Genomic DNA, 15,000 nt, shown 5'->3' on the forward strand with positions numbered 1-15,000 from the left:
TGGCGGGAAAGTGGAGCAGGAGAGGGGGCGGGGGGGCGGGGGTGGGGGTGGGGGTGGGGGGATCGGAAAAGAAATGGCGTGGGACTTCCCGGTTACTGGAGACCAAAAGGATGCTGAAATGAAGGAATCCCTTTCAGAATTTCACTCCCCCTTTATTACTTACCTCTCTCCTCGCCCAGGGGATTCCACTCCCCCCCCCTCTCCCCCCTCATTCCCCCTCCCCGCACTTTACTTACCCACGGCTGCCCCCCCCCCCCCCCCCCTCTCAGACATCCATCTCGACCCCAACGTCAACAAAAACAGGCAGTGTTTACGCCAGACGAGAGAGCCTTTCCGGTAAACACGCATCAAGATGGCGACCGTTCCGCTTACATCCGGGGCTTTTTTTTTCTTTTTTCTTTTAAAAAAAATAAATATTTATATATTTATTTCTACTAGTGTACTCTCCCCTCTATCCTCTGCTTCACTCGTCTCACAAATTGTATATAAGAAAAAAAAAAGCCAAGCGGGGTGGTGGTGGTGGCTATGTTTTATAAGTGCCCCCCCACCCCCTTCTCTCTCTCTCTCTCTCTTGTCTATCAAATTGTTTAAAAGGGTAGCTGCTGGGTGTGTACAAGTGGTTGCATTGGACGGATAGAGAGCTTTAAGTGCTGGCTATTATGGCCGATACGACTTGCCTCGCTCAGCTCTGCTTCTAACACTCTTTTTTTTTTCTTTCTTTTTTTTTTTTTTTGCTTGGTTCTGTTTGGAGATCTGGGGGGTGGATAACATGTGGTGGCTGGCCAGGGAGGCTCCATTACAATAAACGGCATCAAATCTGACAGGCGGATCTTGCGTGGGTTGTGGTGAGGGAGAAAGGTGAAGGTCACATTTTGAGGAGGAAAGAAGAAAACCAAACCAAACCAAACCAACTAACAATGAATCGCTTCTGAAAGATGTGTTCACAGAATTCATGACTGTGATATTGCAACACAACAACATGTAAATAATCTAAGAGTGAAAGAGAGACAAAAACAGAGATAGATAAATAGACAGAATGATAGAGAGAGGATACACTGAACACTGAACACTTTAATGTCAATAGCTTTACAGCCCTAATGACATGGGGGTTCATAATACAAATAACAACATGCATCAATAATAATAATATTGATGAAAACCAAAGCCAAAACGAAATCAATCAATCTGTGCAACAAAGTGCAGTTCGACCATCCATTCAAAGTAATGACATGTAGTGAGAAATAAAAACAAAAACATATATAAATGTATAACATAAATATTTTCCATATGAGAATGACAACACAGATTTCACTTTTCACAATGAGCAACACCTGATACTATTTTATTATTGTTGAGGTTTTTTTTCGTCGCATGTTATTCGCTTCTGCAATATATTTTGCAAGTGACTGTAGCGAAGTTTCCTGATTTAGATTAAGCACTCCAAAAATATCTTCATTCTTTGCTGAATTTGTTTTAAATACAACACATTTTTCTCGAATATCGTCATAAGCTTTACAACTAAACAAAAAATGCAGTTCATTCTCCCTTGAATGACCGCACATCGGACAAGGGGAGAGTAACGAGGGCTCAGTCTGAAACCACTTTTCATAAGCATTCAAACCAATCGTTCTCAGAGGATAGAGAGAGCGAGAAAGAGAGAGAGACACACAAAGTGTGTGTGTGTGTGGGGGGGGGGATGTGTGTGTGTGTGTGTGTGTGTGTGTGTGTGTAAGTGTCATACACACACACACACACACACACACACACAGAACAGTAACATTAAAGACAGCAACAAACAGCAAGAACAGAGACGGAACGACAACGCCAATGACATCAATGACACCACCAACAAAACAACCATAGTACCCCCCCCCCCGCCCCCCACACACACCCACCCGACCCCCCAACAACAAACAAACAAACAAAAAACAACAAACAGCTTACTGTTGTTGACAGAGTCGACATTGGGTACATTCACCCGTACACAGTTGTCGCCTTCTGGAGTACCCGGCCCTTTCAGACTGAGACAGTCGGGTAGCAGTCGGTCTCCTGTAATGGAGATGGTGACATTCTTTTTTTTTTCTTTTCTTTCTTCACGAACATTCTTCTTCATTTTTTTTTTTTACATTATGACAGACATGCAGACACACATTAATAATGATAGTAAGTAGAATCAACATGATTGAAAGGAGAAGAAGAAGAAGAAGAATGAGGAGGAGGAGGAGGGAGAAGAAGAAGAAGAAGAAGAAGAAGAAGAAGAAGAAGAACGAGGAGAAGAAGAAGAAGATGAAGAAGAAGAAGAAGAAGAAGAAGGAAGAGGAGGAGGAGGAGGGGGAGGAGGAGAAGAAGAAGAAGAAGAAGAAGAAGAAGAAGAAGGAGGAGGAAGAGGAGGAGGAGGAGGGGGAGGAGGATGGGGAGGAGGAGGAGAAGAAGAAGAAGAAGAAGAAGAAGAAGAAGAAGAAGAAGAAGAAGAAGGAGGAGGAGGAGGAGGAGGAGGAGGAGGAGGAGAAAAAGAAGAAGAAAAAGAAGAGACTCCGCTTCCCTAATAATAATATAATACACACTCGTGCTCAAAACTCCCACCACACCACCTCTCGCTCGCCACCTCCACCCTCCATCCCAAGTCCACCATCAATCACCCTTCCCCTCCCCTCCCCACACCACCACCCACCCTTCCTGCTCCACACCACCTACCCCCATGCCCCCTCGCCCCCCCCCCTCCCTCACCTCCCCAGGCCCTCCCGTCAACCCACCACCCACAAACCCACTCACCAAAAAAATCAAAACAAACAAAACACTTCACTCATCCAGCGATGCCAGAACCGTACCCCTACAGTCTTGCAGGCGTCCAGTTCTCCATCCAGCACCTCGCACTCACCACTTCCCCACACCCCCTCTCTCTCAAACCTCCCCCCAACACCCGCCCCAACAGCCCCGAAACCTCGAGAAGGCGTCACTGCATTCTGATAAATCCATATACGCAACACCACATATATCAGGCAAATGTCTGACCAGCAGCGCAACGCAACGCGCTTAGTCAGGCCTTGAGTGCGTGCACACACACACACACACACACACACACACACACACATCCTGTAACAAGTATCTGGTATACTGTAACATCCTGGAAGACGAAATCCATCTTCTTGATCATTGTATTAAATATAAAACCTTAAGGCAACAATTTTTTAAAGGATATTCAAAATTCGAATAACACAGGACATATTCCCAGTCAGGTGATGCCAACAGATGATGAATATATACAAACAAGATTAGGGAAAATTTGTTTATGAATGCTGCTGCAATTTACTGCATTAACTGATTGATTAATTGTGTGTTTTTCATTCGTTCATTCATTTACCATTGCACGGTTTCATGACAATAAAATCTATTCTATTCTATTCACACACACACACACACACACACACATATATATATATATATTTGTGTACCTAACAGAGTGGATTTCTGCTACAGAATTTTGCCAGAGGGCAACACTCTCGTTGCAATGGAGTCTTTTTTTTCAGTGCGCCAAGTGCGTGCTGCACACGGGAGCTCCTCGGGTTTATCCTCTCATCCGAATGACTAGACGCTCAGTTTGATTTTCCAGTCCAGCTTGGCGAGAAAGGGCGAAATGGGGACAGGAACCCAGACCATCAAGTGCCCTGTGTGCTGCTAGATGAGCGCCTTCACCACTCTGCCACCTTTCTGCTAGCAGTTTCAGTTTCAGTTTCAGTAGCTCAAGGAGGCGTCACTGCGTTCGGACAAATCCATATACGCTACACCACATCTGCCAAACAGATGCCTGACCAGCAGCGTAACCCAACGCGCTTAGTCAGGCCTTGAGGGGGAAAAAAAGGTGACTAAATAATAGATAAGCTTACATAAATAAATAAATAATAATTATAATATAAAAAGGTAGTAGTAATAATAATTAAAAAAAAAATCTGCTAACAAGACACAAAAACAAAACAAAACAACACAACAAAACAACAAACTCAACCGATCAAGCGACGACTCTGTGGCCGGAACCGAACCCGGTCTCAGTTGTAAGACGTCAAGTTCTCCACGGAGCACGCACTAAACCACTTCGCCCCTCCCTTCAACCCCCTCCCCCCACACACCAGCCCCACCACCCTCTCTTCTCACTCACAGCACTCCACCCACCAACCACCACCACCACACACACACAACAACTAGAACAACAACAACAACAATAACCCCCCCCCCCAAAAAAAAAAAAACACCCAAAAAAACAACAACAAAAAACAACAACAACAACACTCACAGCACTCCATCCACCAACTACCACCACCACCACCACCACACACACACACACACACACAACAACTAGAACAACAATAACAACAACAACAACCCCCTCACCCCCACCCAATAACCCCCCCAACAAACAAACAAAAAAAACAACAACAACACTCACAGCACTCCATCCACCAACTACCACCACCACCACCACACACACACACACAACAACTAGAACAACAATAACAACAACAACCCCCTCACCCCCCCCCAATAACCCCCCCCCCAAAAAAAAACCAACCAAACAAAAAAAACCCAACAACAACTCACCGATCAAGCGATGACTCTTCGCCAGCACGTACTCCGTCTTGCAGACGTCGTTCTCCAGCACCTCACACTCGTCCCTGCAGATCTGGCGGGGTCGGGGCCGGTCCCCGGTGTCGTCGCACAACGGGAAGGCGTGGTAGCACAGCGAGGGGATGCCGAAGTCCTGGCAGCGCTGGGACAGGTGGTGTGACGACGCGATGACCGCGAAGGCCGCTGGTGGTGGTGGTCGTGGTGGTGGTAGTGGTGATGGTGGTGCGGGAGAAAGAGAACAGAATGATGTTGATGAATAATGATGATAATGATGGTGATGATGGCAGGTCCCTCGGAACCGGGGATAATAATAATAATACTAATGCTACTACTACTACTGCTAACAGATACTTGTATAGCTCTCGTGGGGAAGAGAACAGAATGATGCTGATGATAATGATGATGATGATGATGATGATGATGATGATGATGGCAGGGTCTTCGGAACCGAGGATAATAATGATAATGATAATAATAATATCATCATCCTCAACAGATGATGATGATGATGATGATAGTAATAATAACGATAAATACTTGTACAGCACGGTGGGGAATTGAACAGAATGATGATGATGGTGATTGTGGGGGTGGCATGTTCATCGGAACCGAAGACAATAACAATGATGATAATACCAGATACTTGTACATCACTCGTGGGGAAGAGAACAGAATGAGGCTGACGACGACGACGACGATGATGATGATGATGGCAGGTTCCTCAGAACCGAGTATAACAATAATGATAATGATGATAATAATAACAATAACAATCATCATCATTGTACTAAGATACTTTTATAGAACTCTACCCAGAAAACCGCCGCTCTAGGTGATTCACAAAACACAATCATTATCAAACACAATACATAACATCAATGTGTTACACACACACACACACACACTATATATATATATATATATATATATATATATATATATATATATATATATATATATATATATGGTGGTGTGTCCATCGAGATTGATGATGACCATCGTTGTCATCCAGCTGGGGGATGGGGGGAGGGTGGTGGTGGGGTGGGGGGGGAGGATGCTCATGAATCTATCTGTGAATGCGTAGATGGCTGAATAGTCCAATCTGCGCACGAAATGTTCGCTGACAGTTGGGGCAGACAAAGACAGGCATATCATTGTCAGGGAGCTTGTTTGCCCGTGACTTTCTGGCCTGCCTCTTCTGAACAGCTGCTGCAGTCCTGTTGGCCTCGCACAACTTGGCGCCTTTGTGCACAGCAGCGCGCCATTTGTCACGGTCCACCGCAGATTCCTCCCAGGAGTCAGGGTTGATATCAAACGCTTTAAGAGCGACTTTCAGAGTATCTCTGAAGCGCTTCTTCTGACCTCCATGTGATCTCTTCCCTTGTTGCAGCTCGCCATAGAAGAGCCTTTTGGGCAGCCGATGGTCTGGCATGCGCGCCACGTGTCCATATATATATTAATTCACGGCCATCACGACCGTGAATTCCTAAACCCACTGGGTCTAGTAGCATAGGGGCTCGGCATAGGAAGGCGGGGGCCCAGTCCTCTCCTTCCCACCCGTTCGACGTCTGGTGGGTGAGTGGGGGTGAGGGTGAGGGTGGGGGTGGGGGTGGGGGTGATGGTCGGCTCTCCGGGGGGACCCTCCTCCCCCCCCCCATTCCAGTATCGAGTGAACCCTCATACCGCAAGTACAGTCTCTTAGATAGTACGACGTGTTGTTTAAATTAAAAAAAGAAAAAAAAAAGAAAATGAAATGGACCACCCATTTAATCTTCGAAATGTTAATACTTTCATGCTGCTTCCCCGTTCGTCGCAACGATAAATGTGTTGGTGTTACATGAAAGACAGAAAGCACCAGTTAGGTAAAAAAAAAAAAGAAAAGAAGGAAAAGACCGCCAGAGAGAGAGAGAGAGAGAGAGAGAGAGAGAGAGAGAGAGAGATCATGTCAACGCTTCATGACGTTGTGATAAAACTATATTAGTGTACGCTTTCTTTCAAAACAAAAACAAACAAAAATCCATCCAACTACTGTCAGTGACTCATGAACAATCTTGCTCCTATCCACCCCCCACAACCCCCCCACAGAAAAAGCTTATGTGAACACATTTTTTCTTCTTCAAAAAACATTAGAGAGAAAAATAGTGACATTATTTGCCTTTCTTGACGATCTGAGAGAGAGAGAGAGAGAGAGAGAGAGCGGGGGGGGGGGGGGGGGGGGGGGGGGGGGGGGGGGGGGGGGGGGGGGGGGGGGGGGGGCGAGGGGGGGGGGGGCGTGTTTCTTTCCTTCATTTCTCTATCTGACAAGAAGCCACAGGGGGGGTAAGGGGTGGAGGCAGGGAAAGATACCAGTACGCTTCCCTCCCCTTGTCACCAGAACAGGCTCTCGCTTCTCTCCCTTGCCTCGCATTATCGTGGCCATTTTCCATGGCAGCCGGCAATCACCCCCCCACCCCCCCGGCCCCACACCCCTTTTCCCCCACCTGGTGAGATGGGTATGAGGGGTGGGAGTGGAAAGGGGTGGAGGGGTGGAGGGTGGGGTAAGGGGTGGCGGTTGATGGGGTGAGGGGGGTGAGGGGGGAGACGGAGGGGAAGGAGGAGAGGGATATATATATATATATATGCTGGCAAGGCGATGATCTGGTCTTTGAAGGAGCAAAAAAAAAAAAAAAAAAAAAAAAAAAAAAAAAAAAAAAACCCCAACCTTATCGGGTGAAGGTTGCTGCTAGCTGTTCCACTAGACAAAGAGACTGAGTGTACTGTTCTGTTCTGTGTTTTTTGCTCTCTCTCTCTCCTGTGTGTGTGTGTGTTGTGTGTGTGTGTGTGTGTGTGTGTGTGTGTGTTGTGTGTGTGTGTGTGTGTGTGTGTGCATATGTGTGTGTGTGTGTGCATATGTGTGTGTGTGTGTGTGTGTGTGTGTGTGTGTGTGTGTGTGTGTGTGTGAGAGAAATTGTCTGGTAATTATTTACCAAAGCTGTTCTGTTGCACTATTTCTCCCCCCCTTTAATGAACTGTAGTAAATGTTCACATACGTTTCAATTTTTGTCAGAGAAAATGAAGTTTTGTCAGAACTGCCTCACGCCATACTACTAATACTACTATCACTACTACTAGACGACGCATAACAAAAGTTCTATAAAGTACCGAACGTACCAGTAACATAATCAGTTACCAGAAGACAAGACAAGACAAGACAAGGCAAAGCATGGCAAGGCAAGGCGTGGCAAGGGAAAGACAAGACAAGACAAGACAAGGGTTTATTTCCAGAAACCCCGACGGGGACACATGGACGTGTTACATATCCCTTGGAAACTGATACAAAATAAGAAACACACTTGGTAGTGTGCTCACAATCAATTTCAATGGCCATACCAGACATATTTTGGGAGGGGGGGGGGGGGGGGAACAACAACAACAACAATTATACATCAGCAACAAAACAAAAGAGCAAGACACAGAATGAATATGACAAATACAGAACCGTCAAGCTTACAACCGAATCGGGATCAGATACGTTGCAAAGGCCAATTTTGGTAATCGACTTGGGACAGCGCATGCGACGAGTTAAGAAAAAGAAAATAAGGGGGGCTGCAGGGAGTGGCTGGGGCTGTGGGGAGGGGGGGAGGTGGTTCCTTCATACAATGGCTTAACTCACTCAGTACGGCCAGTCCTCTCTTCTCCTCTACACAGACCCCTCGGATGTCCAGTGGGTGTCTGAATGACCCAACCTTTAGCTTCCGTCGTCAGAACTGTGGTATTCTTTGTCAACATTCACCTCTTCAGTATAAGAGCGTTCCGCTTGCAATATTTTGATGATGGTAATTGGGATGAAACGCTGTTAACGTCGTCTCTTTCGCCGTTCGTATGGAGAGAGTTAAATGCTGCAAGCTGCTCCTACTACTCCATATACTGGAGTTAACCTCTTGCATTCGACGATTGGTGTGTTTTGTCTACTAGCCTTGATTCTAAGGAGAATAAGGCCTCTGTTCAATCAAGTCATACACACACCGCATACCAGAATCAACTATACATTCCTTCTTATATATTCCGGCGTGGCCGATTTGTTTCCACCAAAGTTACACACAACACAACGCACACCCTTCGCAGCAGAATTTACCACACTATTCCCTTAATCTCGTTCTTTCTTTCTGTCTTTCTTTCGGCGAGGCCTGGGATAAAAAACAAAGCGGTGCCAGTTAAAGCGAACATACGAGCATTCCACTGAGAGACACGATCAATCCCAGCTCCGAAATTGATCAATCTGCTGGTTGCCGCCACTAGGGCGCAGTCATCTGTTTGGGAACCTTGCGGCAATAAGATTGTGTGGGTTTTTTGTTGTTTTTTTTTTTTTTTCCCCCGGTGGAAGGGGAAGACAGGGCGCGGCAATTAGATTGGCCCCGTCGCCGTGTTGGCGCGACGAAAGGCCATAGAGTTATCCTTCTTATGTCCCAGGCGGCGACAGAGTTGGGAAGAAGACTGTTATTCATTTATTTATCGAGAGTTCACCGTCCGTTTGCATCGCAAGGCGACAGTCCACGCGTCTGCGGCCGAGCTGATGAGGGACCACGTGATTCTCCGAGCTTTTCTGGTTTTGGGTTTTTTGGTTGGTTGGTTGGTTGGTTTGTCGTTGTTGTTGTTGTTGCGAGGGCAGTGAACGTTCCGTTCCGCATTCGCTCTCCACCCGATTGGAACAAGATCAGTTTCAGTTTCAGTAGCTCAAGGAGGCGTCACTGTGTTCGGACAAATCCATATACGCTACACCACATCTGCCAAGCAGATGCCTGACCAGCAGTGTAACACAACGCGCTTTGTCAGGCCTTGAGAGAGAAAAAAAAATATAGAGAGAGAGATAAGCTTACATTGGAACAAGAACAAGAAGACAATGTTTCCAAAGTGCTTTCAAAACACTCTGTCTCACCCAGACACCACTTAACACTTGGAAGCCATTTCAGCATGTTTTGGGACGAAAGCGACCTCCACCCACCATGACTAAAAGACTGATCTATCTACGTCGATAGTGTGTGTGTGTGTGTGTGTGTGTGTGTGTGTGTGTGTGTGTGTGTGTGTGTGTGTGTGTGTGTGTGTGTGTGTGTGTGTGTGCGTGCGTGTGTGTGTGTGTGTGTTTTGGGGGAGGGTGGTGAGGTGGGGTTGGAGGGGGGTGCGTTGTCTGTGTGTAAGGATGTGGGGTTCACTAAAACGAACTACAGTTACCTCAAACATCAGTGTTTTAACCCAAACATGCACTAGAATTTTATGATGCTTTTCTCTCCCCCCCCCCCCCACCCCCCACCGACCCCCTTCAATCCTGGGCAATCCTGGCTGGGGTATTGAAACAAGAAGAACAGAAAAATAGCGAGAGAAAAAGAAAATAGAAAAAGAAAAGAACAGAACAGAACAGGTGTGTGTGTGTGTGTGTGTGTGTGTGTGTGTGTGTGTGTGTGTGTGCGCGTGCGTGCGTGTGTGTGTGGGGGGGTATGAGGGGACATCGAAAATGAACAGAGGGCGAGAGAGAGAGAACTACAACTCAGAAATCTTTGACTGCAAAGCCACCGGCCTATTTTTTCTTTTTTTTAAGGAGGTACATACACACATTGAAGACACATTAAGCGCTGTGAATCAAAGGGGATAGGAAACGGACTCAACTTTTCGGAACTAAAATCTGGGTAAAGAAATAGTTTCCTTTGCAACGTACCCAACAATAACGTTTTAAAGGAAAACAAAATCTATCTATCTATTTGTCTGTCTGTCTATCCATCTTTCTATCTATCTATATTCACGCATAATATGGTCTCTTCTTCTCTCTCTCTCTTTTTCAAGGCATAATAGACAAACATTGCCAAAAAGCAGTTACTGAACATGGTTTTCTTTTTGTAGAAATAACGGTATGTTTCTGAACACTTTCATTAACCCTTTCACCGCCAAGCTCGCATCCATGCACAGGCTGTGGTAGACGACCCATGTCACTGAAAGGTGACCATTCATTGGTCTGTTATCCACGAACCTACTGCTCTTAATGTTCAGTGGTAGGATAGGCCGTATTATCTATACATCGCAGGGGGGGAATCCCCAGCTATTCTTAGCCACTGTCTTTTCTGTGTTTATACCACAACGGATTTTTTTTTAACTCCAAACTGACTGGCGGTGAAAGGGTTAAGTAGAGAGAAAGAGCAAGTGTGCGCGCGCGCGCGTGTGTGTGTGAGACAGAGAGAGAGAGAGAGAGAGAGAGAGAGAGAGGGGGGAGGGTCTGAAGTCTGAAATCTATCTGAATTGTTTATTGTTTATGCCTTTCTACCCCGTGACAACAGGGGTAAGGGGAGTAGTGGGTGGGGGGGGGGGCTTCGTGTTCACATCCATTGTAAAGAACAACGAAAGAGAGAGAGAGAGAGGGGGGGGAGAGAGAGGGGAGAGAGAGGGGAGAGAGAGAGAGAGGGAGAGAGGGGGAGGGAGAGAGGGAGAGAGAGAGAGAGAGAGAGAGAGAGAGAGAGAGAGAGAGAGAGGGGTGGAAAGGTGGAGAGGGTAGCTGGGATGGTGGGACGCTCCTCCTCCCGGTACAGCCCTTACCGACGAGTTTCTCCTCGCTTAGACCCTGCGTGAACTTGGACTCCACGTAGATGCTCATGTTGCCCACGAACTTGCTGCACGTGCTCCCTCGGTAGATCTGACAGAAGCCCTCGCCCTTCTCCTCCTTCTCCTCCCTGCAAACCGTCATACATCGTCATCATCATCATCAGTGTCATCATCGTCGTCGTTGCCGTCGTCATTGTTGTCATTATTATCATCGCCATCGCCAAGGTGAAAGGTTTCAGAGGATTTTAAGAGAGAGAGAGAGAGAGAGAGAGAGAGAGAGAGAGAGAGAGAGAGAGAGAGAGAGAGAGAGAGAGAGAGAGAGAGAGAGGGAGAGAGAGAGAGAGAGAGAGAGAGAGAGAGAGAGAGAGAGAGAGAGAGGAAACGAAACGAATTTTTATTTCACGAGGGTAGTGGAGTGAGCATAGCTGCTTTTTTTTTTTTTTTACATCCAGCCCTCAAGGGCAAAAAAGAAAAGCGAAAGGAAAGAAAAAAGGAAAACAAAGAGAGAAAGAGAGAGAGAGAGAGAGAGAGAGAGAGAGGGAGAGGGGGTGTGTGTGTGTGTGTGTGTGTGTGCTGCGTGCGTGTGTGTGTGAGAGAGAGTGTGTGTGTGTGTGTGTGCGCGTGTGTGTGGTGTGTGTGTGTGTGTGTGTGCGCGTGTGTGTGGTGTGTGTGTGTGTGTGTGTGTGTGTGCGCGTGTGTGTGGTGTGTGTGTGTGTGTGTGTGTGTGTGTGTGTGTGTGTGTGAGAGAGAGAGAGAGAGAGAGAGAGACAGACAGACAGACAGAGAAACAGAGAGAGAAAGAGAGAGCTCAACGCAAAACACAACGAACCACCGAGTAAAACGCGACAGTCACACAACATCACAGTCCTCCCCTTTCAACCCCACACTTCATGGAAACAACATCATCTTCTCGATCAGCACAGATATCCCCTCCCCTCCCCCCCCCCCACCCTTATCAACAGACCTGAAATTCATCTGGCTGGTGAGACACCGTGAGAGTGCTTAAGACACCAATGCACATGTTTGTTTCCCCCCCCCCCCCCCCCTCCCTTCACTTGAGTACATCTCGAGCATGTAATCTCTTCACTGATCGAAACTTGGCATTGTATTTGGTTGTTGTTGCTTTTTCTCACCCCCTCTCTCTTTTAAACCAAAGTGTTTCACTTTATTTTTAGACCCTTATGCCAGTTCCGTTTAGCGTGAAACAACCCCCCCCCCCCCCCCCCCCACTACCACATCTCATGATCAAGTGCGAAAACCCAGGCCTTGTTGTTGCCAATATATCAATGCCAAGATTTTGTTTGTCTGTTTCTTTGTTCTTTTTTCCTTCTCCTGCTTCTGTTATTTCCGAACACAAATGAACACGTCAAATAAAGACCACACCGTTACTAGTTTATCTGAGACCTGAATTTTTTTATGTGTGAAAATAGGATCTTTTTTTTTTTTTTTTTTCCACTCTCGTCCTTTCTCTTTAACTCGCTATAGTTCGTGCATGCGTGTGTGTGTGAGATGAATGGGCATCAGAAAAGATATTGGATACACAATAAGAAATGGAACCGGGTTTGTGTGTGTGTGTGTGTGTGTGTGTGTGTGTGTGTGTGAGTGTGTGTGTGTGTGTGTGTGAGTGTGTGTGAGTGTGTGTGTGTGTGTGTGTGTGTGTGTGTGTGTGTGTGTGTTTGTGTGTTTGTGAGTGTTTGTGTGAGTGATTGTGTGTGTCTCTCTGTGTCAGTACGAGCGAGAGCGCGGAACGGAAACACCAGAGGGAAAACAACACGACACGACCCAACTTTCCAGCCCAATAGCATATCACAAAAAGCTGTCGACGACTTTCTTTTTCCTCCTTGCATAATTCAGTGCTGGCCGCCAATACAGAGACACACAAGACCACCCACTGGGGACTAAAAGAAAAAAAAAAAACCACACACAAACCCCCCCCAAAAAAAACTTCAAAGTACAGAACAAGTTTTAAAGTGTAAACTTTGCTTTTTGTCTTCTGTGCCGACATGCCCGGACTTTTAAACACATTACGTGGAGGGAGACCAAAACCTCAAATCAACACAGTCTGTCTCCCAGTGTCAAGGGACATAACCACCGAGCTAAACCCCCCAAAGTCACTTGGCACACGTCCTTGCACAGATCTTAGCCAGACACACAGAAACATCTTGTACCCCCCCCCCCCCCCCCCCCAACACGACTTCTACCTCCCCCATTTTATCCTTACAGACAAACGAACACATAAATATCTGGCCTCAGACAGACAAAAGAACATAGGGGACATTCACACGAACGCGTAAACATCGTGCCCAGACGAACACTTGGACATTCACTCGTCCACGCAAAACGAACACACAAACTACTAGCCCAGACAGGCAGATGAACACATAAACAAACGGGTCCCAGCTATTAGCGTGGCCATCTCTCTCTCTATGGGAACCCGAGGAAGATTGCAGAAAGAAAACGGCGAGAAACAACGGTGGGCAAGGAACAGGGGGGACACACAGACACGTTAACGTTCAAATCCCTACGTTCAGTTCCTCTGAAGATTAAACATTTCAACAATACTAAAAACTGCGCTTCGGAGAGTGATTCACCAACAGCTTTATTACTGTTCCGCAACAATTAATTCTATACAAACAAAAAAACAAAACAACAACAACAAAAAACAAAAACAAAACAACCCCCCCCCCCCAAAAAAAAAACACCCAAACAAAACCCCCAAAAAAACACCCCCCCCCCCCAAAAAAAAACAACAAAACAACAACAACAAACAAACAAAAAACCAACAAAAAACCATGTACACACACACACATATATCTATCTATCTATATCCTATTTACGACGGACGGAATAAAATTTAATCGTGAAAACTTGCCCACAGATAGTAAGTTAAAAAAAAAAAAAAAACAACTAAAGAAAAAAACAACTTTAAACTGAATAAAGTGAAAACTTTATGTGAACACCCTGAATATCGGCCTATGACCAGCCAACTTCCACACAAACTATCGTCGCCAACAGAGACCGACGGAAGGGATACAAACTAATGGTCAATCCCTACAAAAACAAAACAAAATAATGTTCACCTTACCTCTGTAGTGTGTGTATAGGGGATTTTCATTTCAGTGCTAAGTAACTATTCGGTTACACTGGGCTGTTACAGATTACAGGAAACTACAATAAAAACTATTGTGCGAAAAATAAAACCGTCATTTAAAAACAAAACAAAAAAACAACAACAACAAAAACAAACAAACAAACAGCAACAACAACAAAAAAACCCTCAACAAAACAACAACTAACAACAATACCGATCCTTCATTCATTCAAAGAAGATATTCTGGTTTAAACTGGAAATTTGGTCAAGAAGAAGAAGAAGAAGAATACCAATACGACATATATATTCTTAATTGAGGCAGTTGCTTCTCTTGTTTGGTCGTAGAAACACACACACACACACACGGTAAAAACAAAACAAAAACAAAACAAAAAAACAACAAACAACTGGTCCCAATTCCTTATTCCCCTCCTCCTTGCAAAGAGTCCCCCCCTCCCCAGTATCCCCATGGGGTGGGGAGGAAAAAGAGTCCACCCCCCCCCCCTATCCCCATGGGGTGGGGAGGAAAAAGAGTCCCCCCCCCCCCCCCCCCCGTATCCCCATGGGGTGGGGAGGAAAAAGAGTCCCCCCCCCCCCGGTATCCCCATGGGGTGGGGAGGAAAAAGAGTGCCCCCCCCCCCAATCCCCATGGGGTGGGGAGGAAAAAAGAGTCCCCCCCCCCGGTATCCCCATGGGGTGGGGAGGAAAAAGTCCCCCCCCCGGTA

The 15,000-nt window shown here is 46.2% G+C and overlaps 1 protein-coding gene across 1 annotated transcript in view; it reads right to left on the bottom strand.

Moving 5' to 3' along the window:
- Positions 1–15,000, bottom strand: part of LOC143280401 (inactive tyrosine-protein kinase transmembrane receptor ROR1-like) — a 458,789-nt gene that overhangs the window by 19,328 nt on the left and 424,461 nt on the right. Inside the window, exons 9-11 of the mRNA XM_076585035.1 lie at positions 11,179–11,312; positions 4,594–4,803; positions 1,945–2,049 (exon numbers count right to left, since the gene is read on the bottom strand). Of these exons, the coding sequence (XP_076441150.1) occupies positions 1,945–2,049; positions 4,594–4,803; positions 11,179–11,312 (449 nt within the window). The remainder of the gene's footprint in view (positions 1–1,944; positions 2,050–4,593; positions 4,804–11,178; positions 11,313–15,000) is intronic.

The sequence above is a fragment of the Babylonia areolata genome, chromosome 3 (genome assembly GCF_041734735.1).
Source record: "Babylonia areolata isolate BAREFJ2019XMU chromosome 3, ASM4173473v1, whole genome shotgun sequence".
NCBI lineage: Eukaryota > Metazoa > Mollusca > Gastropoda > Neogastropoda > Buccinidae > Babylonia > Babylonia areolata.